Below are 27,022 nucleotides of genomic sequence, written 5' to 3'. Positions count from 1 at the left end.
CCAAAAAAAATAAAAAATAAAAATCCTATTGCACCAAATGTTTCATAGAGTAGATGTGAACACAACTTTTCTAATTTTATTCTTCAAGAACTTATGCTTATTCCGCGGAACCAAGCCAGCCAACCCTTTTCAAATACTTTGATGTTATATGTGTTTGGAAGTATTCAATTGATGATTTGAAAATTATAAAAATTTTGTACTAAATTTGTTATAATTTTAAATTTAAAGTGCCCATTTAATATTCTTAAACCAAAAATAATCGTAATCATATCCGAAAAATAAATGCTATACTGAATTAGATCCCGATTTGATATTCTCTCAAAAGAAACTTGACCATACTCACACATTGCTCACTAAATCAGATCCTTTCATAAAGTTATGGTACTATAGATGCTTATGAGCTTTTTTTTGGAGATCAAGTAGAAGGAGGAATATTATGTTAAAGAATTAACCAGGTAGGTGAAATTTCACCACTACAATGAAAATGTGATGAAACCACAGTAGTATACATCGTAGGATAGATATTGCAGGAAAAAGTGTACTAGTGACAATTTTGAATTTTTTTTTTTTTTTTTTTAAGTTTTTTGTACTAAGAAAAAGAGCTCTACTGAGTCTTTTTATTCACGAAATCACAGCTCTCATCACTCATTGATTGGATCGACATCACCCCAAAAAACCCCAAACCCAGGGAAATTCAGGCACTTGGCGACAGCGCCGGTGTCTACAATCACCGAATCAGAGATCACCGTCATGGAATCGGTGAATTTTAGAACCGGTGGGTCAATAAGTCGACCTGATGCACTGTTTTGATGAATGTCTGGGTTTCGAATAGGCGGACTATTCTCGGCAATGCTCCATGAGCTCGTAGCCGAGGATGCCTTTGGGGAAGCCAGGAAAGTTCTCTACGTCGATGGTGGTGGTGAGCTGGCCGCCGGGGCGATGCCGTTGGCCATAAAGCCCTCGAAGAGGATGGGCTTGACTCTTGAGCTTGGCGCTGGCGATGTAGATGGCAGCGGTGTGGGTCGCTTTCGATGATTGTTTGAACTTTAACAGGGAGAGGGATAGTGTGTGATTTATGGGTGTGGGTTTTGTATATTAAGTAGGGGCAGTTTTGTCATTTAAGATTATTGATATTTTGTACTAAATTTTATTAAAAAGTTAGGGGTAAATAGGTCAATTCGCATGCATTAGAATCCAAAAAATAAATTGGAGTGTAAGTGAAAATTAAAACCAAAATCTTCGTATAGGTGAAATATAACATAACTTCAAGGGGTGTGAATGTAATTAATTCAAAATATTAAGAATAATCCTTGAGGATCTACACCAGACTCACTCTTGATGTGAACCAATAATAAATAAATAGACATGTCATCTTTAATTACCAAATTCAATATGTTGGGATAGATATTCAGTTACCAAATCAGAGATAGTAATCAAATTATCATTTTAAAATAAAATGTGTCAATTTATTATTGATTCACATTAGTGGTTAATATGATGCCTTACCAGTGAGGAGTGAGGACTTATGTATTGTTCAAGTATTAATACGATGTGCAGGGCATGTGAATCTGCTATATATATATATATATATATATATATATATGCACACATACGAGAGATAAGAAGAGAGAATAATTAATTTTATGATGTGAGGGTCTCACCTCTGTCTATATGTGTGTGTGTGTGTATGCATGCGCGCACATATGAGGGATACGAAAAGATAGAATAATTAATTTTCTAATGAGAGGGTCTCACTGTATCAAACACGGTGGAAAAAATTTCCAAGGGTGAATGGTGGAATATAATTACAAAATAAATAAGGAAAGTGATAAATAAGAAAATCACGTCCGATAATTGAATTCATTTTTAAAAAAGTTATTAGTTTTATTTATTATTTTTTTAATTTTATAATTACATATTATGTGTATATTTGTAATTGAATCACATCATCGATCAATAGAATAACCTACTCATCCACAAGTATATGTAATAATTTTTCCATTTAAGTGGACCAAAATTCTTTGACAACCTAACTGGACCACACATAACACATCCATACATCACATCCATACATATCACATATACTCCCTCTGTTCCTAATAAGAACATCGTTTTTGGGAAGTTTAAATTTTTAAGGAAATATGTGGCCATGTATTGTTCTCTTAAAAAATTATCAATTTGTCCTTTTAAATTTTAAATATTCAAATTTGAAATTTTAAACTCTAAAGGCATATATGAAACAATATAAAATATATTATTTAAAAAAAATAAATAAATAATTATTTTGAAACAATCCAAAAAAAAAAAAAAAAAATTAAACATTCTTTTTAGGATAGATGAGTAATAGATTAGAACACTTCAACATTGCATTATTATCCTAGTGAAAGTCACATGTCCTTATCAATAATTCATACCAACCAAAAGAGAGCCTCTAGTAAGTATGTGTGTACATACACGCATATATGACCAACGGCTATGGTCTAGGCGGTACTAAACCCTAATTTTCCAAAGGAATGTAAGAGATTCGAACCTAGTACAATAATGTACAATATTTCCATATTCTTTCATAAAACGACTATATAAAGGCCTTGGAAGTGGCAAGATGAGAAAGCAAACTCTCCCCAATAAAAAAGAAATACTGAGTAGTGTGTGAGGAGACTAGCATTAATAGAGTGTTCGCTATGGAAGTCCATACCCTAGTGAAGATGTTCATTTCACTTAGTTTAGTTGCTGCAGTAGGACTGTTTGTACGTTTGTACAATTCACTGGTGGCGAAGCCGGGAAGGCTCAGGTCGATGCTGAGGAAGCAAGGGATCAGTGGGCCGCCACCAACCTTTCTACTCGGGAACACCAGGGAGATCACGAAGGCCCTAAATGGTCCTGAAAACGCTCGGGCCGCCAGCGCCGAACCCCCAGTCTACCACAACTGCGCGGCTGTTATCTTTCCCTTCTTTGAGCAATGGAGGAAGCAATATGGTATGTATTGTTTTTTTCATCATCATCGAGTCAACCTCTCAATAGAGTAATAGAGTAACTGATCGAGTTGGCTCCAGCCTCAGGTTTTGAGTTGCATGTATCTGAAAGGTATAGTCATGGCACCCTAAGTTAGGGAGCTAGAGCGAGGGAAAAAAAATGATTTAGTGACAAAACCTGAAAATAATTGTAGTAAAGTAACAATGTTGTTGCTCACTGAACAATAAATATTCCTGAACATGATCACGGTCGACTGGAACCTTAGGCGCTCCGGTTGAGGTGCCTCCATCACTCGGACACCTAATTTTAAACTTCATCTGTCTTTTGTTTGACAAATTAACTTGTGTTTTTCATTATTGCCCTTCTCATACACGTACAGGAAGATTATTAACTGAAAATGTTCCAATTCTATGTTTTTACAGGTGAAGTATTTATGTTTTCACTTGGTAATACACAAATAGTACATGTGAATGAGCCCGATACAGTGAGAGAGATAACAACATGCACATCGTTGGACTTGGGAAAACCTTCGTATCAACACAATGAGCTTGGTGCTTTGCTTGGCCAGGGAATACTAACTTCTAATGGAGCTGTTTGGGCTCATCAGAGAAAAATCATTGCTCCTGAACTATACATGGAGAAGGTTAAGGTATGATATATCAATCTATACATACACATTAATTAGGTTGATAATAGCTTTGTTAGATCACAAAATGATAGGATTTAACTTAAAATTTCTTGCAGGGAATGACGAACCATATAACCGAGTCCACATTTACACTCTTAAACTCATGGAAGAGTACAATTGAAGCTGAAGGTGGAATCGCAGACATAAAAATCGACCAGGACATGAGAAGCTTCTCAGGAGACGTAATATCGAGAGTTTGTTTTGGGAGCAACTTTTCTAAGGGGCAGGAGATTTTTAAGAGGCTTAGAGCTCTCCAAGAAGCTACATCCAAGAAATTCCTGTCTATTGGAATCCCTGCCATGAGGTACGTAGCCTTTAAACTGTTTGGTGCATATAAGTGAACTTAAATTCGACTTTCTTCAAATAGTCACTTTGCGCAAAATAATATTAAAAGTTGAGTTTGTCGTCTAACTTTTATAAAATGCTTTTTGCAGGCATCTTCCTACCAAGAGCAATAGGGAGGCATGGGCATTGGAGAAGGAGATCCGCACATTGATCCTACAGGTAGTGAAAGAGAGGAAGGAAATTGGATACCAGAAGGACCTATTGCAAATGGTTCTTGAAGGTGCTGAGAATAGTGACTTGAGCCAAGATGCAATTGATCGGTTCATTGCTGACAACTGCAAGAACATATACTTGGCTGGGTATGAGACCACTTCAGTTTCAGCAACATGGTGCCTTATGCTTTTGGCTGCAAATCAAGAATGGCAAGCCCGTGTTCGCGCTGAGGTTCTTGAAGTTTGCGGGGGGAAAATCCAAAACGCTGATATGATTCGGAAGATGAAACAGGTATATATTACTAGATGATCAAAATAAAATTACACTTAGTTACATGATTTTTAGAAAACGAGTGAAGTATCTCAGTATGATACAAACAATTATATACTCCACTATGCATAAAATACGTATTCAACAAATTTGAGCCCATGAAATTCTTGTATTGTTTACCCAGGCCAGCAAATTTGAGTTTAAGCAAATAAAATTGAATCATATAAATATCTTCTTGACAAATATTGCACAGAGACACATTACGTACTAACTGTAAATTTTGATATATGCTGATTTGCAGCTAACAATGGTGATTAATGAATCCTTGCGCCTTTATCCGCCGACACCTGTGGTCTCAAGGGAGGCCTTGAAGGACATGAAATTCAGGAACATACAAGTACCACAGGGTGTCAACGTGTGGACACTGGTGGTGACATTGCACACTGACCCAGAAAATTGGGGTCCTGATGCCTGTAAGTTCAATCCAGACAGGTTTGTGAATGGCATCACAGGTGCATGCAAGCTCCCCCACTTGTACATGCCATTTGGGGTCGGACCCCGGGTGTGTCTTGGACAGAATTTGGCCACGGTTGAACTCAAGATCCTGGTTGCTCTCATTTTGTCGAACTTCTCCTTCTCCCTGTCTCCCAAGTACGTCCATACACCCGCGCTTCATTTGAATGTAGAACCCAAATATGGAGTAAATCTCTTGTTGAAGAGGCTGTGAGCTGATGAGATTGATCGAAGTTAAGTTGTTTTTCCAATTTTAAGTCTAGATTATTAGAAATTAAACTTGATTATAATTTTTAATATCTTTGAAGGTCATGCATGGGTGTTTTTTATTTGGTGTTTAATTTTGTATTTATGTGAGTTTTTATTGGAGTTAGTGGGGACACGAGAGTTACAACTAGTAATGGTCATGTTAGTGGGTTAGTGGGAGTTATGCCTACTAAATGTTATGTTAGTGAGGTGTTAATTTTCGTTTACATATATGTTTTGAAGACTATATAAACTCATATACGTATTGTACCCATTTTCAATTAAGTGAAATAAAAGTGTTTTCCTCCAGTTTTATTCTCTTCCAAATATTATAGTGTTGTGTGTATATCTAGGCCACTATTTCCAACAAAGTGGTATCAGAGCAAAAACCAAAAATGTGGTATCAGAGAAAAAGCCAATAAAGTGGTATCAGAGCTAGTTTGTGAGAGAGAGAAGAAATGGCAAACAATTCGGTTCCATTTCAAATGCCTCGATTCACCAAAGATAACTATGGAAATTGATGTATCCATATGAAGGCAATTTTAGGAGCACAAGATGTGTGGGAAGTTGTTACCAAAGGTTATGATGAGCCATAAGATGAGGCAACTCTGTCTCAAGCCGAAAAAGATGTTTTACAAACCATGATAAAGAAGGACCAAAGGGTGGTGATGACCATCCATCAATGTTTGGATGATGGAATGCTACAAAGAGTTGCTAGTGCAGAAAATGCAAAGCAACTATGCGAGATTCTTCAAAATTCCATCCAAAGAGTTGATAAAGTGAAAAAGGTTCGCCTCCAAATATTACAGGGTGAATTTGAAGCATTGCATATGAAGGAATCTGAATCAATTTCAGATTATTTTTTCAGGGTCCTGGCTATTGTAAATCAACTAAGGAGATATGGTGAAACCACCATGACTGATACAAGGGTCGTTGAAAAGATCTTTCGGTCGTTGGATTCCAAATTCAACTACATTGTTGTAGCCATTAAAGAGTCAAAGGATTTGGATTCCATGACAGTTGATCAACTCATGGGTTCATTGCAAGCTCATGAAGAAAATATGGTGAAGAAACAAGAAGCTTTGGAGCAAGTGCTACAAACAAAGTTTTCGTTGAACGAAAGAGATGAAAAATATAGAGGAAATCAAAGGAGCCGAGGACGTGGAAAAGCATGTGGCCGAGGAAGAGGAGAAAAAAACGGTCAACACACAACCAATAATGAAGAAAAAATCTATGACTCGCAACAAACAAGAAGTCATGGTAAAGGAAATTACTCAAGGTCATATGGAAGGAGGTATGATAAATCTCAAATTCAATGTTACAATTGTCAAGAGTATGGTCATTGTGCTTCAGAATGTAAAAATGTTGCTAACGATGTTGAAGAAAAGGCTAATTATGTTGATGAAGATGTGGAGCCTATTTTTTTGTTGCTATACAGGGGTGAAATGAGTGAAGAAGATGTATAGTATTTTAACCGGTGCTAGCAACCATATGTGTGGTAGCAAAGAGAATTTCGTTGATATTTGTAATACCCCGAAAATTTTAAAGGATTTATTAATTAGGATTAATTATTTTATTTTATTTTTCAATGATTTATTTTATTTTATTGAGTGCTAGATTAATTATCTTATTTTAATTAAGTTATATTTCGTGACTATGTATGATTATTGATTGTTTGTGTGGTTGATTATTGATTGAATTATTGGTGTGTTGATTTTATTGGTATTGTATGACTTAGTTGTAAATTCTTGTTTGTTTATGTGCTTCATGTAATTAGTTATTTTAATTTCTGTATTTAATTAATTATCTTATTTATTTAAATTAATTGGATTGGGCTTAAGGAAAGTTGGACCAAAAGATGTGGTCTTGGGCTTGTATGAAACCTTATTGGGTTAATTAATGAAGGTCCGTGGTTATTTAATTATTTAAATAATCACTTTTGTATCAATTATATATATATATATATATATATATATAATTAATTAATAATTGTTATGGAAAGATATATATATAGATATATATTTATTGATATATATATGTGTATATGATTTAATTAACTAATGGGTTAATTATGGAAGGAATATATATTTATATATATATATATATGTTTATAGATATAAATTATTTAAAGGTTATTATTTTAACTCATAATACTAGTTGGAATAGGATTTGGAATTTAAGGTATATAAAAATGCACATAAGGGTTTAGGGTTAAAAGTTTTACACGTTAGAAAAATAAAAAATAACAGACAGAGAGAGAGGAAGAAGAAGGGCTGACAAGGAGGAAGTCGGATCTGAAAAGGAGGATGTCGGAATTGGAAGAGATAATTAAAGCTTAAAGCGTCGGTTTCGTTTCGAAACCTTCAGGCGAGTTCTTCTCTAACTTTCCTTTTAGAACTCATAAAGATTTCACCTTGAGCATTAAGGCTTTAATTAATTTTATTAATTAAATCATGGCTATATCTGATAAATTAAAAGCATGAATTATTATATTTTAATTTTGTTTTTTTTTTTTAAATTGATAGATGTATATGTTGTATTTATTGTTAAATCAATTGTTGTGCTTGATTTTTGACCCAAGAGGGTTATTTAAGGGTTTATAGAATTTATAGGATTTTTCTGTATTTTCTGGGATTTTTCTGGATTTTTCTGGAATTGTTTTATAATTTCTGAAATATTTTTAGAATTAATCTAATAATTTTTGGGTAATTAAATAAATTATTAAAATGGGGGAAGGATTCTGTTCATCGGCGTGTGAAAAAAAGGCTGGCGATTCAGTACGGCGTGGTACATGGAAGTATAGTGTGCCGTGGATGTGAGACATGGATGTGCCATGATCAAAGGTAAATTAATCCGGTTTGTCTACCAGAGTTATTATACGCGTGGATCTCCACCATTAATGGGGGATCAGATCAGTGGATTGATTCAGTGTGGGCGAGCTCACCGTAGCGCATGAGCTCAGCCAATACCAGCACACATAAAGGCTTGGATCCAGCGCATGCAAGTGCATGGTAAGCACGTGTGCGCGCGTGGGAAACTATGTTGGCCTAATTCGACACTAGAAATTAAAACGGTCATAACTTAGTCATTTTAAATCGAAATTGGGTCATTCTTGAGCTCAAATTCAAGGATTTTTCGTCTTCTTTCCAATGATACCAATTTCATTATCAGATTCCCATCCTACTAGGAGATATTTATGTTTTAGTGAGACAGTGTCGGAAAACTATTTAAACCAATATGGAGTATTTAGAGGAAACTATTTCTGACATATTTAGTTGCACTAATTTGTGTAAATATAATAAATTAATAATTTGTTATGGAAGGAAGTGTGTGTATATATATATATATATATATATATATAATTATTTATATATGTGTATATATAGTTTAATTTGTCTATGAGTTGTATGGAAGGATGAATATATATATATATTAAATAATATATGTGTAGGTATATATATATATATAAATCATTTAAGATGATTAATATTATCATTCTTATTTGGCATATCTTGATAGGCTGGTTGTTAAATTAATGATATGCGTATAATATGCATGTGATGGCTATGTATGATTTAGCGTATTGTTAATTTTAAAGTTAATTCATGGTTAAAGTGTGGGCATGGATGAATTGTCAAATGATTAAATATATTACCTAAATATTTGTATGAATAGAATACATATATGGAAAGCATGGATGAATTGCTAATTAAATGTATGAATAAATATACCTGTGGAGGCATGGTTGAATTGCTAATGTATAAAATATACATACACAGAGGCATGGTTGAATTGCCAATGTATAAATAAATATACTTATGGAGGCATGGTTGAATTGCCAATATATAAATAAAAATATTTATAATGGCATGATTGATTTGCCAAAGCATAATTACGTTGTTATGTGTTAGATGATTAAAATATCATCTATGGTTGTTGTATGTATGGATTGGATTAGGGTTAGATATTCTTAAATGAGAATAGTTTAGTACTTACTGGTTAGTGTATTATTTAATATTAATAAAATAATATTGGGGAAGACATAGATGATTTGTCAAAGCTTGGATTTTGGATATGTGATTTAAACAATTAAAATCATTATCGGGTTGGGATTAAATAGAGTATTTCTTTTATTATAATTTATTGTTTAAGTGATTAAACAACTGATTAGGATGGAATTCAGGTTAAAGGAGTTTATTTTTTTTTTAAAAGAAATGGTGGATTGGTCTAGGTATGATTATTATTTTAATTATTATTTAATAGGTTTGAAAATTTAATAAATCTATCAGTGGATGTGATTAATGTAGTATATATAATTATTTATATATATGTACATCATGTTATATTAAAGTTAAATTCTTTATTAGGTTGGATTTTGATCAGAGATGATCTACTTATTGGTTTTCAGAGGTCTGGTAGAGAGAACTTGCTCGTAGGGTTTAACCCACGATTTATTTTTCAGGTTATTAGAAGTTCCAGTCTCGAGGTTAAGGATCCGCAGCTGTGAGACTGTTATTCATCTATTCATTTTGTGTACTTTTAAGTAGTATTGGATTATAGATAATGTTTTAAGGGGTCATTGGGTTATGGGATTCCCGAGTTGTAATTGTTGGAGAGTTATTAATTAATGGAAATTATTATTTATTAGTTTTTCTTTAGCGTATTATTTATTCTTTTATTTCACTTTGTATTCTGTGCTTGATTAAATACTTTAATTGTTTTGATATCCCTTAATTTTGTGCGCGGACTTGATCAACCCGTGTTTCGAAATTAGGGGGTATTACAGTTTGTATCAGAGCACTCCAGGTTCAAGTGTCCCTAGGGTGTCTTTCGTTGTGTGACTTCCGCGTTGTGTACTCTTTTAATTAGAGCTTAAGGTTAGGATTAATTGTATTCTATATTCAGTCCGTTAGTGCGTCCTAATGGTAAATCGTTGAGTTTTATCCGAAAATGGTAAGACACTGATTTGGAAGGTATTTGGGGAGGAAGGAATATAGGCGCCAGAATCGTATGCTAAATTAGTATATAGGGAGACAATATCTATTGTGGAAATCGATTGAATGGCATAGATTACGAAGCTTGATAGTTTACGTTCACACAGTAAATGCAAGTGCAAGATAGAGTAGAAAACTGAATTGTGGAAAGTTATTACTTCTACACTTAGTATTGTTCAGGGAGGATGAATGTAGTTGCAGAATTGGTTTTTAAGTTCTGTTTTGAGGATTGGGGTGATTCAAGGTTATTTAGGTCAAAGTAGCTGATTTAAATGGTTGAAATAGATTGGTTAAAATCTAAGAATGTATAATATTCATTAATATGCTAAGGACTTGAACCATATGGAATTTTAATTAACTTACATGTTGTGAATGAAAGATTTGGTTGTTTAATATTATTCAAGCAATTTTAATTTGTATTTATGTGATTTTAATCAGGTATTGGCATATAATTTAATCATATATTTATTATATATATTGCATGAAATATGGGTTTTATGGATTTATGCACCAATAAAATAATATGGAGGTATTTTAGAGACGGTTTAACGGAATAGTTAAGTTCTACCTATTTATTTATGGATTGTATGGTTTAATGCACCGGTATGGGACAGTGGCATTTCAGGAACGGATTAACCAAAGAAGTCAAGTCCTACCTATATATTTATAAGGGAACGGATTAACCATAGAGTTAAGTCCTACTTATTCGTGTCAGGTCAACGGAATAGTTGGATGGCATGCCATTGAAATAATATGGTTGGATAGTTTACTTTTATGTTTGGATATAATGGATTATATATATATGTGCCACAATATGAGCTTGAGTCTCAGGATCAGTGGTTAGGATGGAGGCGTATATTGCCGATTAAGATGGGTAGCTGGATTTAAGAATGTGTGGGCCCTGGTAGAAGGAGGACTCGTGACCACCTTTGTGTGCGTTTTACATGAGATACCCACTATCCGGTTGAGACTGCTTTAGTCCAGTGAGAGTCTCTAGTGTGTACTTATATTTATCAATTATATAAATATGGAATTAGCTAATTACGTGATGTGTCTGCTAATTATGAATATGTGTGGATGGGTTAATTTCTACATGGATAAAAGGAATAATGAAATTTGAAATTAAATAATCAAAGTTTTTATTTCATGGATTCGTGAATTCCGAGGACGGAATTCCTTTTGTTAGGGGGGAAGAATGTAATACCCCGATAATTTTAAAGAATTTATTAATTAGGATTAATTATTTTATTTTATTTTTCAATGATTTATTTTATTTTATTGAGTGCTAGATTAATTATCTTATTTTAATTAAGTTATATTTCGTGATTATGTATGATTATTGATTGTTTGTGTGGTTGATTATTGATTGAATTATTGGTGTGTTGATTTTATTGGTATTGTATGACTTAGTTGTAAATTCTTGTTTGTTTATGTGCTTCATGTAATTAGTTATTTTAATTTCTGTATTTAATTAATTATCTTATTTATTTAAATTAATTGGATTGGGCTTAAGGAAAGTTGGACCAAAAGATGTGGTCTTGGGCTTGTATGAAACCTTATTGGGTTAATTAATGAAGGTCCGTGGTTATTTAATTATTTAAATAATCACTTTTATATCAATTATATATATATATATATATATATATATATATATATATATAATTAATTAATTAATAATTGTTATGGAAAGATATATATATAGATATATATTTATTGATATATATATATATGTGTATATGATTTAATTAACTAATGGGTTAATTATGAAAGGAATATATATTTATATATATATATATGTTTATAGATATAAATTATTTAAAGGTTATTATTTTAACTCATAATACTAGTTGGAATAGGATTTGGAATTTAAGGTGTATAAAAATGCACATAAGGGTTTAGGGTTAAAAGTTTTACACGTTAGAAAAATAAAAAACAACAGACAGAGAGAGAGGAAGAAGAAGGGCTGACAAGGAGGAGGTCGGATCTGAAAAGGAGGATGTCGGAATTGGAAGAGATAATTAAAGCTTAAAGCGTCGGTTTCGTTTCGAAACCTTCAGGCGAGTTCTTCTCTAACTTTCCTTTTAGAACTCATAAAGATTTCACCTTGAGCATTAAGGCTTTAATTAATTTTATTAATTAAATCATGGCTATATCTGATAAATTAAAAGCATGAATTATTATATTTTAATTTTGTTTTTTTTTTTTTAAATTGATAGATGTATATGTTGTATTTATTGTTAAATCAATTGTTGTGCTTGATTTTTGACCCAAGAGGGTTATTTAAGGGTTTATAGAATTTATAGGATTTTTCTGTATTTTCTGGGATTTTTCTGGATTTTTCTGGAATTGTTTTATAATTTCTGAAATATTTTTAGAATTAATCTAATAATTTTTGGGTAATTAAATAAATTATTAAAATGGGGGAAGGATTCTGTTCATCGGCGTGTGAAAAAAAGGCTGGCGATTCAGTACGGCGCGGTACATGGAAGTATAGTGTGCCGTGGATGTGAGACATAGATGTGCCATGATCAAAGGTAGATTAATCCGGTTTGTCTACCAGAGTTATTATACGCGTGGATCTCCACCATTAATGGGGGATCAGATCAGTGGATTGATTCAGTGTGGGCGAGCTCACCGTAACGCATGAGCTCAGCCAATACCAGCACACATAAAGGCTTGGATCCAGCGCATGCAAGTGCATGGTAAGCACGTGGGCGCGCGTGGGAAACTATGTTGGCCTAATTCGACACTAGAAATTAAAACGGTCATAACTTAGTCATTTTAAATCGAAATTGGGTCATTCTCTCAAATTCAAGGATTTTTCGTCTTCTTTCCAATGATACCAATTTCATTATCAGATTCCCATCCTACTAGGAGATATTTATGTTTTAGTGAGACAGTGTCGGAAAACTATTTAAACCAATATGGAGTATTTAGAGGAAACTATTTCTGACATATTTAGTTGCACTAATTTGTGTAAATATAATAAATTAATAATTTGTTATGGAAGGAAGTGTGTATATATATATATATATATATATATATATATATATATATATAATTATTTATATATGTGTATATATAGTTTAATTTGTCTATGAGTTGTATGGAAGGATGAATATATATATATATTAAATAATATATGTGTAGGTATATATATATATAAATCATTTAAGATGATTAATATTATCATTCTTATTTGGCATATCTTGATAGGCTGGTTGTTAAATTAATGATATGCGTATAATATGCATGTGATGGCTATGTATGATTTAGCGTATTGTTAATTTTAAAGTTAATTCATGGTTAAAGTGTGGGCATGGATGAATTGTCAAATGATTAAATATATTACCTAAATATTTGTATGAATAGAATACATATATGGAAAGCATGGATGAATTGCTAATTAAATGTATGAATAAATATACCTGTGGAGGCATGGTTGAATTGCCAATGTATAAAATATACATACACAGAGGCATGGTTGAATTGCCAATGTATAAATAAATATACTTATGGAGGCATGGTTGAATTGCCAATATATAAATAAAAATATTTATAATGGCATGATTGATTTGCCAAAGCATAATTACGTTGTTATGTGTTAGATGATTAAAATATCATCTATGGTTGTTGTATGTATGGATTGGATTAGGGTTAGATATTCTTAAATGAGAATAGTTTAGTACTTACTGGTTAGTGTATTATTTAATATTAATAAAATAATATTGGGGAAGACATAGATGATTTGTTAAAGTTTGGATTTTGGATATGTGATTTAAACAATTAAAATCATTATCGGGTTGGGATTAAATAGAGTATTTCTTTTATTATAATTTATTGTTTAAGTGATTAAACAACTGATTAGGATGGAATTCAGGTTAAAGGAGTTTATTTTTTTTTTTAAAAGAAATGGTGGATTGGTCTAAGTATGATTATTATTTTAATTATTATTTAATAGGTTTGAAAATTTAATAAATCTATCAGTGGATGTGATTAATGTAGTATATATAATTATTTATATATATGTACATCATGCTATATTAAAGTTAAATTCTTTATTAGGTTGGATTTTGATCAGAGATGATCTACTTATTGGTTTTCAGAGGTCTGGTAGAGAGAACTTGCTCGTAGGGTTTAACCCACGATTTATTTTTCAGGTTATTAGAAGTTCCAGTCTCGAGGTTAAGGATCCGCAGCTGTGAGACTGTTATTCATCTATTCATTTTGTGTACTTTTAAGTAGTATTGGATTATAGATAATGTTTTAAGGGGTCATTGGGTTATGGGATTCCTGAGTTGTAATTGTTGGAGAGTTATTAATTAATGGAAATTATTATTTATTAGTTTTTCTTCAGCGTATTATTTATTCTTTTATTTCACTTTGTATTCTGTGCTTGATTAAATACTTTAATTGTTTTGATATCCCTTAATTTTGTGCACGGACTTGATCAACCCGTGTTTCGAAATTTGGGGGTATTACAATATTGATGAATCAATAAATGGCAAGGTGATATTTTAAGACTTATCATAAATTCCGATAAGAGGGAAAGGTAAAATATTAATTCGTTTGAGGAATGAGCATCATCAATTTATTTCTAACGTTTATTATGTGCCTAGCATGAAGAATAATATTTTGAGTTTGGGACAACTCTTAGAAAAATGCTACAATATTTTCATGAAGGATTGTAGTCCTTCGATAAGAGACCCATTGGGTAATTTGATTACTAAGGTTCCAATGACAAAGAACCGAATGTTTTTGCTAAATATTAAAGCCGATGAGGCTAAATGTTTGAAGGCTCATTTTAATGATTTATCTTGGCTTTAGCACTTCAGACTTGGGCACTTAAATTTTGGAGGACTAGAGTTGTTGGCAAAAAAGAATATGGTGAAATGATTGCCTTTCATAAGCAATTCAAATCAATTATGTGAAGGATGTCTCGTTAGAAAGCAATTAAGGAAAAGTTTTCTTAAAGAAGCTACCACAAGAGCTATGGCGCCACTACAACTTATCCATTCGGATGTTTGTGGTCCAATTTCTCCATCATCATTTGGTAAGAATAATTATTTTTTATTATTCATTGATGATTTTAGCCGAAAAACATAGGTGTATTTTCTTAAACAAAAATCGGAGGTGTATGAATTTTTTAAGAAATTTAAAGCACTTGTTGAAAAACAAAGTGACTATGATGTAAAGGCTTTTTGATCCGATATAGGTGGTGAATTCATATTAAATAATTTCAAAAAAATTTGTGAAGAAAATGGAATTTACCATCTTTTAACGGTTCCGAGATCGCCCAAACAAAATTGAGTTACAGAAAGGAAGAAATAACCATTCTCAATATGGCTCGAAGCATGTTGAAAAGCAAGGAAATACCTAAAGAATTTTGGGCTGAAGCGGTTAATTGTGCGGTGTACTTGTCCAACCGGTGTCCTACTAGAAGTGTGCAAAGCAAAACACCACAAGAAACATGGAGCGGAAGAAAGCCAAGTATTTCTCATTTGTGGGTTTTTGGGAGCATTGCCTATGTGCACGTGGCGGATGAAAGGAAGACCAAGTTAGACAACAAAAGTGAAAAAATAGTGTTCATTGGCTATAATGCAAGTTTCAAAGGCTATAAGTTGTACAATCCAAACAATGGGAAGATTGTCATTAGTATAGATGTTGAATTCGAAGAGGGAGCCATGTGGGATTGGAACACTCCAAATGAAGATTATAATATTTTTCCAATTCATCACCATCAATTCAAGATCAATTAACTCCATCATCATCAAGTTCAAGTGACATACCACCACTTCACATGAGGAGTCTTCGTGATATATATGACGAAACGGATGAGGCAACGGAAATGTTTGGTGATCTAACATTTTTTTGTCTCTTTGCGAATTGTGAACTGGTAAGATTTGAAGAAGCAACATAAGACAAAAAATGGAGAAATGTTGTGGATGAAGAAATTAAATCCATAGAGAAGAATGACACATGGAAGCTTGCTACACTTCCAAATGAGCAAAAAGCAATTGGTGTCAAATGGGTGTATAAAGCAAAGAAGAATGCAAATGGTGAGGTTGAAAAATATAAAGCAAGATTAGTCGCCAAGGGGTACAACCAAAAGTCGAGAATTGACTATAATGAGGTATTTGCACCCGTAACTCGTTTGGAAACAATTAGATTTTTAATTTCTTTGGCAACCCAAAATAATTGGAGAATTCATCAAATGGATGTGAAATTGGCTTTCTTGAATGGGTTTCTTGAAGAAGAGGTGTATGTTCAACAACCCAGGGGCTATGTTGTAAAGGGGCAAGAAAACAAGCTCTTGAAATTGGAGAAGGCTTTATATGGCTTGAAGCGAGCACCAAGTGTGATACCCCTCGATTCTAAAGCCACAGGTGATTAAGTCCGAGTACAGATCCGAGGGATATCAGACGATTAATATGTAAACAAACAAGAATACAAAAGATTTAAAAAATAGAATAATAAGCTAAAAAGAATTATAAATACGAGAATCCTCCAAGTACAAATATTAATATAATTTAATTTTCCCAATTCGTACAACTCCATCCAGTGGACCCCTAATAATTCCAAACGAAAACAAATTACATAACCAAAATCCCATCACTAAATACTAAAGGAAATCCAATGTAGTCGGAAGAGTGAGTGTTTGTATCTGCATCATCACGATCAAGCTCTAAGCCTGGTACTGACGAACACCTGAAAAATAAAAGTGGGTCAGGCCCACATGCAAGTTCCATCTTACTACAATCCATACATAAACTCGATACACAGATACATCCTAGATAGCTCGGCAATAACTAAAATAGTCCATATATATATATATATACACACACACACTATAGGATGCTCACTAGCCTATAGTGTAGTTCAGCCTGTATAGAAAGAAACATGTAAATCACACTTTCCAGTGACCATATGTATCTCCTGTCAGGGAACATCAGCTATATCTAGTTACTCAACCTTTGCAATATACGCACCCTAATCATGATCCTGTGACTCAAGCTCATATCACAGTACCATTAGTATATATATAAATCCTTCCTAATGCAGAAAAGTAAAACAAACATCCGTTATGTCGTTCAACTATTTTAATTGATAGGACATGCATCCATGTAGGATTTAGCTGTTTTAGTTAATCCATTCCGTATGTATGAAGAGGTAAGACTTAACTTTTTGATCTAATCCATCTCCAATATGCCACCGTCCCATACCGGTGCATATAATGCATATGATCCATAAATGATGCACACTCAAATGAACATCAAGTATATCCAGAAACAAACATAATAGAAGTCAAATATATACAAGGTTCTATTATGTATCCAGTAAATAATTCTAATCATATATTCTCTATTTAAATTGCTAAAGTACAATAAACAATTTAAATCATCCATATCTATATAATTGACAGAACAGAAATTATAACAGTTCATCAATTAGTATCCATAGCATGATATAATGATAAACAGAATTATAACTGAGCACATTATACTAGAATGCCAAAAATACCTCCATATTAGTCCATTTGATTGGCTAAATTAAACCAAAAATCAAATTATCCTCAATTCTTGACGGCATGCAGATTACTATTCAAGTCTCACGACGTCCATTCAATCCTTAACTGTAAATCATGTGCATGATCTAATGATACTTAGAAGTCTAAACCGCACATTATGAAACCCCAATAGTATTTTGATACTGATCCATTTAAATTAGTTAAAACATAACTAGCGAGTAAAACTTCCTCAACTCCTGACAGCATGTAAATTAATATCTAAATTTCATGACGTCCATTTCCAGATCACACACCCACATTCCTGGGCCTTAATTATGTGTTATATATCTTTAATATAACATCCCTAAAATATCTTTCATTTCAGTCCATTCAATTGGCTAAACAAACTAGAAATTTAAGTCTTCCTCCTTCCTGGACAACATGCACATTAATCTTTAAAAATTCATGATGTCCATTAATAATAACACACTAGCACATACTAACTATTTTAAGTTTTTAATAGGTTAATTTTAAACATTTAAAACCCCACATCACTTTCCAAAAATTACATTTAAGCCCCTGTAATAAATAATAAAAAATCAGCAAAACGCACTTACTGTGCATTTACAAAAGAAGAGCCAGCTCCACAAAAGTGTGGAGCGTGCTCCACCTTCTTGGAGCCGCCTCCATAAGAGTGTAGAGCTTGCTCCACTTCAATGGAGCCTCCTCCATTGAAGGGTTGAGCCGCCTCCACTCTCCCAGCCTCCATCATCTCTAATTCCGGACATTTCCTGACTTTTCGGTTGCCCCTATTAAAGTTCCTAACCCTCTGTTTTAAGTTCCAGACCATCCCAACTAATTATAAGAAGTAATTTTGCATCACTATATGAATCAAAACAAGTGTACATTCAAGAGAAATCAAGGTTAAAATAGGAACATAATCCAACCGTAAAAACAGTCTTAAGACAATTCAATTCCATGCAATTTAATTCCATTAAATTCAAGCATGCTACTTAAATAAATTTTACTGTCCGTTTAAGTCCTGGAGACTACCTAGGCATACACAGAACACAAGTTTACAGAAGGAGATAGAATGAAACTTGCCTTTAGGTTTCGGTTTGAAACCTTTGAACGCCTTCTTTAAATTCTCCAACGAACTGACGACTACCAGCAACCCTCTTACTGCTCCAGTTCCATCTCACAATCAACCTCGTCCTTCCTCTGTGGTACACCTTCAATCCATAGCTGAAAGCCTAATTGGCTCTCCCAGTATCCCTCTGTGTTTTCCCCTCAAACCCTCTCTGTTTTCTCGGTTCTAAAACCTTTGCAGACATATAGCGTATATATATAGGCTCCTGTAAAACCCTAATCCTAATTCCAGCCTAATCATAAGTCAGCTAACTTAATTACATAAAATAAAACCCTAAACTTAATTCTAACGCAAACACTGTATTAAACAACCGACTAAACAATTATGTCACCATAAACATATCTGTAATTACAATTAAATACCTAATTAAATAATTACACTTAAAACAAATAAATAAAGTAAAGTAAACAAATAATTATAATTAAATAAATCATTCAAAACACATAAACAATCACAACTCAATAAATAATTAAATAAATACACAATTAGACAATTACGCAAATAAACACATAAGTCAAATAACCAAATAAAATGCACCAGAAATCAAATTTAAATTCCCATTTTATCTTTTTAAAGACTAGGGGTATTACATTTTTTCCCCCTAACAAAAGGAATTCCGTCCTCCGAATTCACGAAACTCTGAATTAATGTCTTTTCAAAACTCATTTCCGTTTTCGTGTGGCACAGCCTCTTTATATGAGCTCTACCAAATTCCAATACATCCAATAATATACAAGGTTTCTATGTATAAGAAATAGCATAAATGTACAACTCGTAGGTTGTATCTATCAACGATCCAATCTTACCCAATATCTAGTGAAGGATAACGATCCCTTTCCCTCCAAGTTCTATAGAACAAATGCAAAAAATTCCGATGCAACCAGCGCTAACTAATTGGTAACACTAAGCAATAGGTTACTGCCTAAATCAATAAACAAAATCCTTGAAAAGTCAGTGTAATACACAAAACTGACCTTCCTCCAAAACACATTGCTTCCTACACGGAAGTCCTCCCAAACAACCATTTCCTGATAGAAAACTCACATGTACGAGTTTAACTATTTACAAACTCCGACTGCCACCTCCGAACCACGCGCAATCATTACAAAAGAGAGTATTTGTCTCCGATGTATGCTTAAATAAAGGCAAAGTCTTATTATATAACCTCGCTTCCATGCCAGACCAACGAGTGAGAGATCTGCCCTACGTAATAGCCAAAAGAATATGAATTTCTTGTTCTTTAAAATTGGGTGTTAGAATTAATGGGCTAGTAGCCTAGCGATACCAGGTCCCTATTTTTCAAAGGAAAGTTAGGGATTTGAATTTCAGTAGAACCAAGGTGCGTGATTGATCGAATTGCTTCAACTTAATTTTTAAAAAACGTAAATATACATATTTGGGTGTTGGAAGCATTTCTTAACACCCCTTTGCCCGCCCCGCTGCAAAAATCAAATAAATTTGGATAATTTAGTGCAAGTTGACTTCTAATAATTATAAACACAACATAATTTCCCATTAAAAGATGAATTATTCAACAGTCATATTAATAATAGTTAGTTAAGTTGATGCAGGGTGTTGAGAGAGAAAAATCGATGGTATATAAATCTTACCTTTCACATATTTTATACAAAGTAACTATTATTATACTCTATTATAATTTAGGATCGCTTCATCTCCTCTCCCTCGCTTTCTCTACCCTCCTCTCACCATTCCTTCTCCCTCTTTTTCCCCTCTTCCACGCTCCTCTCACCATTCCTTCTCCCTCTTTTTCCTTTCAACCAAAAACAAAACAAAGTTCATTATACACCTTTAGCAAACCACCCATTCACCCCTATAGCAAACTTAACACTAAGATAGGCAACAATATCCATCATCTCAACCAACAAACCACATCTCACACCATTCCATAAGCCTAGTTCTTTATTTTCATTAGAATCTAAAGTTACCCCTAGGTCAAAACACTCTGACTCCCACCCAAGACCACTATTCATTAACCACTCCGTGATTGACAAAGATAATAAAGCCTTGCAAAGTGATAAGCTTCTTAACCCATCAAACTAGTTCATTAATGACGTGTTACCTTCCAGAAGGCCTTAAGGCCTCAATCATGGATGTCTCCAAAGCTAACCTCATTGCTGAAGTAGTGGATTAACGGTGATGCAGGATAGTTAGCTAAAGATTTTAGAACCCGTTTGGACCGTCAAAAGGTCAAACAGGCAAGCTGATCAGTTTTATCGGATGATTTCGATGAATCTATTTTTAACCCGGAAAAAGCTCAGTTTTATCATAAACAGCCTAACTCGCAGATTATGAATATTTTAGGATTTTCGTTAAAAGACTAAACGAATTCGATTTGCTTTCTTTTTTTATATTTAGTAGTTCTTAGTAATTGGGTTACTTTACTTATTTTTACATAATATTTAGACCAAGTTTGTTTTTTAGCAATTTCCTTGCGCTGCTAGTTTCCTTAGGTTTTTTGGATTTCCTTTATGCGTTTTTATTTATAAATACATGTACTGCAGAGCAGTTCATTCATTCAATTATTAATATATTTTCAGATTCTTCTGTGAATTCTTTTTTCTTCCTTATTGATTCAAGGTACCCTCATTCCTTTGTGCACAATCTATCGCTTCCACTTATGTCAGACGGAGCTATTGAAGACCACAAAGGATGAGCTTGTCAAGTTCAAATCTTCCTCCATATCATGGGGTTTATGCCCTCATCTTCCACCCCTTCCATAACCCGATCCCCCATCACCAAAGTCAAGCTGAGCAGACGAAGCTCCATATGTGCACCGAAGTCATGCCAAGCAGAATAAAGATCACCAAATTTTTTTCCATCTCGCAACAAATCGATCTCATGCCATTGCTAGCTATGATAGCCATGATCCATTACCCATATCCATCACCTGATCAACTGCAAATTCAAATTTGAATTTGAATATTCTATATTAAAGTCAACCATGTTTATTCTACAATCCACTTTTACAACTGACACCTCTATCCTGTAAAGAAAGAGGTTGCACAAAAAAGGCATTGTCACATCTCCCCATGTTGTCGGTATAAAAAGTAGTTTTCTAAAACCCATTCCCATTACAGCTGAATCATCTTTGTTTCCACCTATTTCCCTACCGAACCCTAAAAACCCAGACCTCCTGAATTTGCCATCTCAACCACCCATTCCTCCACCACCACCTATCTGTCCCCAACCAAACAGTGTCATATGCAAATACTGTAAAATCCCATGCCTTCATAATGAATCTCCATCACTTTGGTTCACCTAATGTTGTATCCCAACCTAACATTAACCTTCCCAGTGACATTGCAGAATCCCTTCAAAGGTTCTTTGTGGACTACTTTCCATTCAAAAATATTTCATTCTCTATAGTTCACTTTATATCCTTTAGAATGCTGGGAAATAAAGGCTTGATGGAAGTCCTACGTGATGACAAATGATTTTTTGTTTTTGTTTTAATTCAAGTTCAATTCTGAACGAGAATCACATCACATCCTTTCTACAGGTCTTTGTTTCTTAGCAGGCAAGCATCTTCTCTATCAACAAGAACTTGACATGGATTTCAGTTGTCCACAACCTTCAAAATTTCCTATTTAGGTCAAATTCATCAACATTCCAATGCAGTATTAGACTACCAAATGATTTAGCTTCATTGCTAGTTCTGTGGGGAAGTCCCTTCATGTTGACTATAATACTGAAAGAAGATCTAAGATTAGATTTGCTAGGATCAATATTCAGGTTGACCTACATTTTAACCTTGTTGACAACATCAAGCTAGATCAAGGTGCCATGGGGGATAACAAATTTGTAAATATCAAGAAGTACCAAAACTTTCCTGTTTACTGTAGTTATTGCACGTTAATTGGCCACAACTTAAAATCATGCAAGCAGAACCTGGAAATCATGAAAATCCCTCCCGTTTATTCCAATTTTGGAATGTGGTAACAAGAAGGAAATCCTACACTCCACCTGCTCCCACGACCACAGAAATAATTCCTTACCCACCATCTACCTCCAATGCTAATCTTGATATTACAAATGACCACGGTTCTTTTCCTTTATCTTCTCAAAGCCTTATCTCACTCATAAGAACATGCCTCTCTAACATGAAACTAATTGTTGAATTTTCCATATATATAACAGAGTTTTGGGGTGAAGGAATTTTTTACTTTTGGGGGGAAATTGAAAATTGAAACTCAAATTATTTTAAATAAAGAAATTCAACAATACGGTGTATAAAGATGCAATATATGGTAAATACTATTTTACCACATTTGCCAACTCAACACATTTATCCCTCACTGGACAGATTTCAGTGAGAGGTGCAAAGGAGAGGATTTATGTCCCTTCGAATGACCGGGATATGTATGTTTGGTGTAGATAGACATCGTAGTCTAGGTTGCTTGGTGCCCTAGCCTATAAACGTCTTTGGGCTTTCAGGCCTACTTTTGTATCGTTTGGTTTGGCCACTGCTTTTGTTTTGGGCCATTTTGTGGACTTAAGGCCGGTTTGTACATTCTTATATATATATATATATATATATATATATATATATATATATAATACGTTACCTTCCGAAAAAAAAAAAAAAAAAATCTTTAGTTTTTAAAAATTTTCTAATATATAATTATATAAAAATAATAAATAAGTATATTAAATATATCACAATCTTTTTAAAAGTGTGAGTAAGGTAAGGGTAGTTTGGTCCAATTATTATGATAATTTCATTTGATTGCTTCCTTGTGTTACAGTCGCTTTTGAATTTGATCTCTGGTTTCCCTTCTTGGTGGGCTCTTTTTGTTTGGTTGTCGACCGTATAGTAATTGGGCCGTGTTCTGGGCTTTTTTGGTTTGATCTTCGCATGTTGGTTAAGTCTTTCTTTTTAGGCTAATTTTTCCCTGCTCTTTTGTTGTCGTACACTAAATCTTGTAAAGTTGGTGCGGGAACGGGAGCGGGAAAGGGAACGAGTGCAAAAGCGGAAGCACAAAAATAGCAAAATCTAAATAACACAAATTAGAATGAGATCGAAATTGCACGTAGAGCGTGAGAGCAACACTCTTTTAGAAGAATCGTATGACTTAGGTTGCACAGATATTTTTGTTCTATTTAATCATTTTATTTACCAAATAAAATAAAATAAAATAACAACATAAATAGTTGCCTTTAGATTCATTATGGATCATTTTCCAAAACATGGGTTTAGCATCTATAAATGATGGTTAATTAATGGTGTTAATTAATGGTTATTGTGTTCCAGCAAGTATGTTTCTCATGATTAGTACATGCATGATGCTATCTCTTCAATCTTTGCTTTCATGCAAAAGGCCTCTTCTCTTTGATTATTTCTATTTTATTTAATAAAAAAAGGGGTTTGGAGCAATCTATTGCAAATTCAATAACACAAAGTAGACATTACTTAGGGGTCTAGTTCGTAGAGTTCCCAACTTTTTAAGTGGAGTTTCTCAAAAAAAACACCACCACAAAGCTGGCATTATCTAGTGGCTTAGTTGATAGAACGCCTAATTCTCCAAGCGAGTGCTCCATGTTCGTGTTCCCGTTCCCAATGGTGAGCGCTCTCCAAGCGGGTGTTCCATGTTCGAGTTCCCATTCCCACTAGTTTGGCAATAAAAAATTAAAAATTTTAAATAAAATAAAATAAAAACTAATAGTTAGAGGATCCCAAATTTTCTTTTCTTGAATCCCAGACATTTAATTGACAAAGTCCAAATAAGTATCAATAGGAAGTACCCATAATTGATCCCAAGAATTGCTATGCCATTAATTACTTGAGAAAATCGTACTGTAACAAACAAGATTGATGTAGTTGATCGTGATGAGAATGGTTTTCTTTTCTTTTGACAACCAACTGTATTATTTGAGAAACTATTCAGTACGAGAATGCAGTATATATCCCCGTTAATGATTAGTTGTTATTTTCTATTATAAATGAAATTAGAGCTTATTAATTCATTGACATAGCCGGGTATTTTTTTTCTTCATATTATTGATTATGGTTGTTGAATAAGCTAGGATTTTTAGGCATGGAATGTTTGGTGTCCTCAACTAACAAAAATATAAATGCATGACATATGCATGGTAGTCCATAGTATATATTACTTGTAGGACACAATGAAGGACACACTGATCCAATCATGTATATGGAAAGCTTACAAAATGAAGATCGAGACTGCTGCAAGGATATGGCTTTCTTTTCTGTCTCCCACTTTTCCTTTTGACATAGGTACAATGTGCCCCCACAGCCCCAGACACAAAAAGATTAAGGCACACTCTTGTGCTTGTTAGAATAAAATTTTCAATCTAAATAAGTTCTACAAGCACATATTTATTAAAATTCTAATCAAATGGTAGACATTAAATTTTGCTTCGTGACATAACCACAACACAACATGAAGAGAAAAGAGATATATTTACCGGGCGTCCCGCGCTGGTAAACATGAAAGTAAGATAGATGAATGGACTAAAATATCCTAACTTAAGTGCTAAAATGCATCACATTTGAGCACTTATCACACCCCCAAACTTTACATACTTATCATTGGCCCTCACGGCGACTTAAACCCTCCTCTCTTGAGATGGAAAGAAGATACCATTATATCACAGTCCTCCGTGTTTACTTAAATTCTTTTATTTGCCATAAAAACCTTCAATTTAAGAAAACATTAGAGGAAATTTTTTTTTTTTTTTTTCCCAAACTGGCGGGCTACTTTGGGCTTGTTTCCTTCGGTTTTTATTTTTTATTTTATTTTTTTGGTGATAAGAAACCATTCATTTAAGAAGCAGAGTAATACAAGAACACAAGGGCGAACAAGAAACAAACTAGTTCATTTAAAATAAATAAATAAATAATCATTGATCGAAATGACTAGAACCAGGTGGAAATTTGTTGGGTTGATAGTGTTTGAAACTGTTAAATAATACAATTGTGTTTATAGTTTTATGATTTATTTTCTGTTTTTATAGTTCTTGAAGACTATTTTTAGATAACTAAATTAAACAAGACTATCAATATAAAGTCCAGGGCTTTAACAATATCATTGTTAGGTTTTGAACTTGGTGCCCTTGTACCAGTTACTACTACTAGAAGTGTGATTTTTATACTCATATACCTCTTTGGCGGCTTTACTATGAAATCATTATTCTTGGAACAAAATAGAATTTTATATATAATGAAGGGGAAATGGAAGGTATGGGACTATTTGTTTCAGTTTTCTAGAAACAGTGTTAAAACTTAATAAATAGAATACTTTTTACAAAAAGATATTTCTCTCAAACCAGACATACTTTTTTAATCGAGTTTTAGAAAATGTCATCCAAACAAATTTTTGTACAATTTTATAATTTTTTACTTCAATTTACCGGGAAAAATATCATAAATATTCAAATTAATTTCAACAATTAAACTTTGTGAAAAAATAAAATAAGACAGAATAAAAGTGAAAAGGATATCAAAACCCTTTTAAAGGTGGGGAAAAAGAAGAATTCTATGCACTTTGAGTCCTCCAATTTCTTTTGATTCAGAACACCTTCTCTGCTTTTAAGGTTATCTCTTATGTGAGGAGTGAGCCCAGAAGTTCATATATCCCAAGTGTGTTGAGATTGTGGGCCTCTTTGATTGCAACAGTTTTTGCATCCCATTTGGCTGGTAGACTTTTGAAAATTTTCCTTGCAATTCAGAGTTGGAGAAAGTTCTACCAAGATGCTTCAGTTTGTTAATAATATCAGTGAATCTAATGAACATATTACTAATAGATTCATTTTCTTTCATGAGAAACAATTCATATAAATTGATTCATAAGTAAATCAATTCTAGATTCACGAACTTCAGAGGTGCCTTCATAAGTTATTTCTAGTTTATTTCAAATTTCTTTGGCAGTTTTGCAAGTAGAAACTCTATCGTATTCAGAAGAACTAAGAGCACAATTGAGATTAACTTTAGCTCTTGCATTAATGGATATGAGCTTGTAATCATTTGCATCACATTCACTTATTTCTTTAGGAACATTAGTTTTATCAACATCTTTCATGGGAATATATGGACCATTAACTATAAGATGCCATATTTGATAATCTATAACTTGAAGGAAATCCATCATTTTATTTTTTCAGTAGCTATAGTTGGTTCCATCAAATCAGGGAGGTCTGTGGTT

The 27,022-nt window shown here is 33.3% G+C and overlaps 2 protein-coding genes across 2 annotated transcripts; both read left to right on the top strand.

Moving 5' to 3' along the window:
- The first annotated feature begins 2,623 nt into the window (after positions 1 to 2,623).
- Positions 2,624 to 5,497, top strand: LOC132306422 (cytochrome P450 714C2-like). The gene is made up of 5 exons (XM_059803809.1): positions 2,624 to 2,976; positions 3,396 to 3,622; positions 3,718 to 3,965; positions 4,096 to 4,450; positions 4,731 to 5,497. The coding sequence occupies exons 1-5, from the start codon at positions 2,682 to 2,684 to the stop codon at positions 5,154 to 5,156; spliced, it is 1,551 nt and encodes a 516-aa protein (XP_059659792.1). The 5' UTR covers positions 2,624 to 2,681; the 3' UTR covers positions 5,157 to 5,497.
- A 332-nt stretch (positions 5,498 to 5,829) lies between these two features.
- On the top strand, positions 5,830 to 6,654 carry LOC132309256 (uncharacterized). Its single transcript, XM_059807578.1, has one exon. The coding sequence runs from the start codon at positions 5,830 to 5,832 to the stop codon at positions 6,652 to 6,654; it is 825 nt and encodes a 274-aa protein (XP_059663561.1).
- The last annotated feature ends 20,368 nt before the right edge of the window (positions 6,655 to 27,022 follow it).

The sequence above is a fragment of the Cornus florida genome, unplaced genomic scaffold, assembly GCF_030987335.1.
Source record: "Cornus florida cultivar Cherokee Brave unplaced genomic scaffold, ASM3098733v1 CherokeeBrave_3.0.0_Hap2_Chr05, whole genome shotgun sequence".
In the NCBI taxonomy this organism is placed as follows: domain Eukaryota; kingdom Viridiplantae; phylum Streptophyta; class Magnoliopsida; order Cornales; family Cornaceae; genus Cornus; species Cornus florida.
Note: the sequence above shows the minus strand (reverse complement) of the source record. Positions and strands in the feature narration are given on the sequence as shown.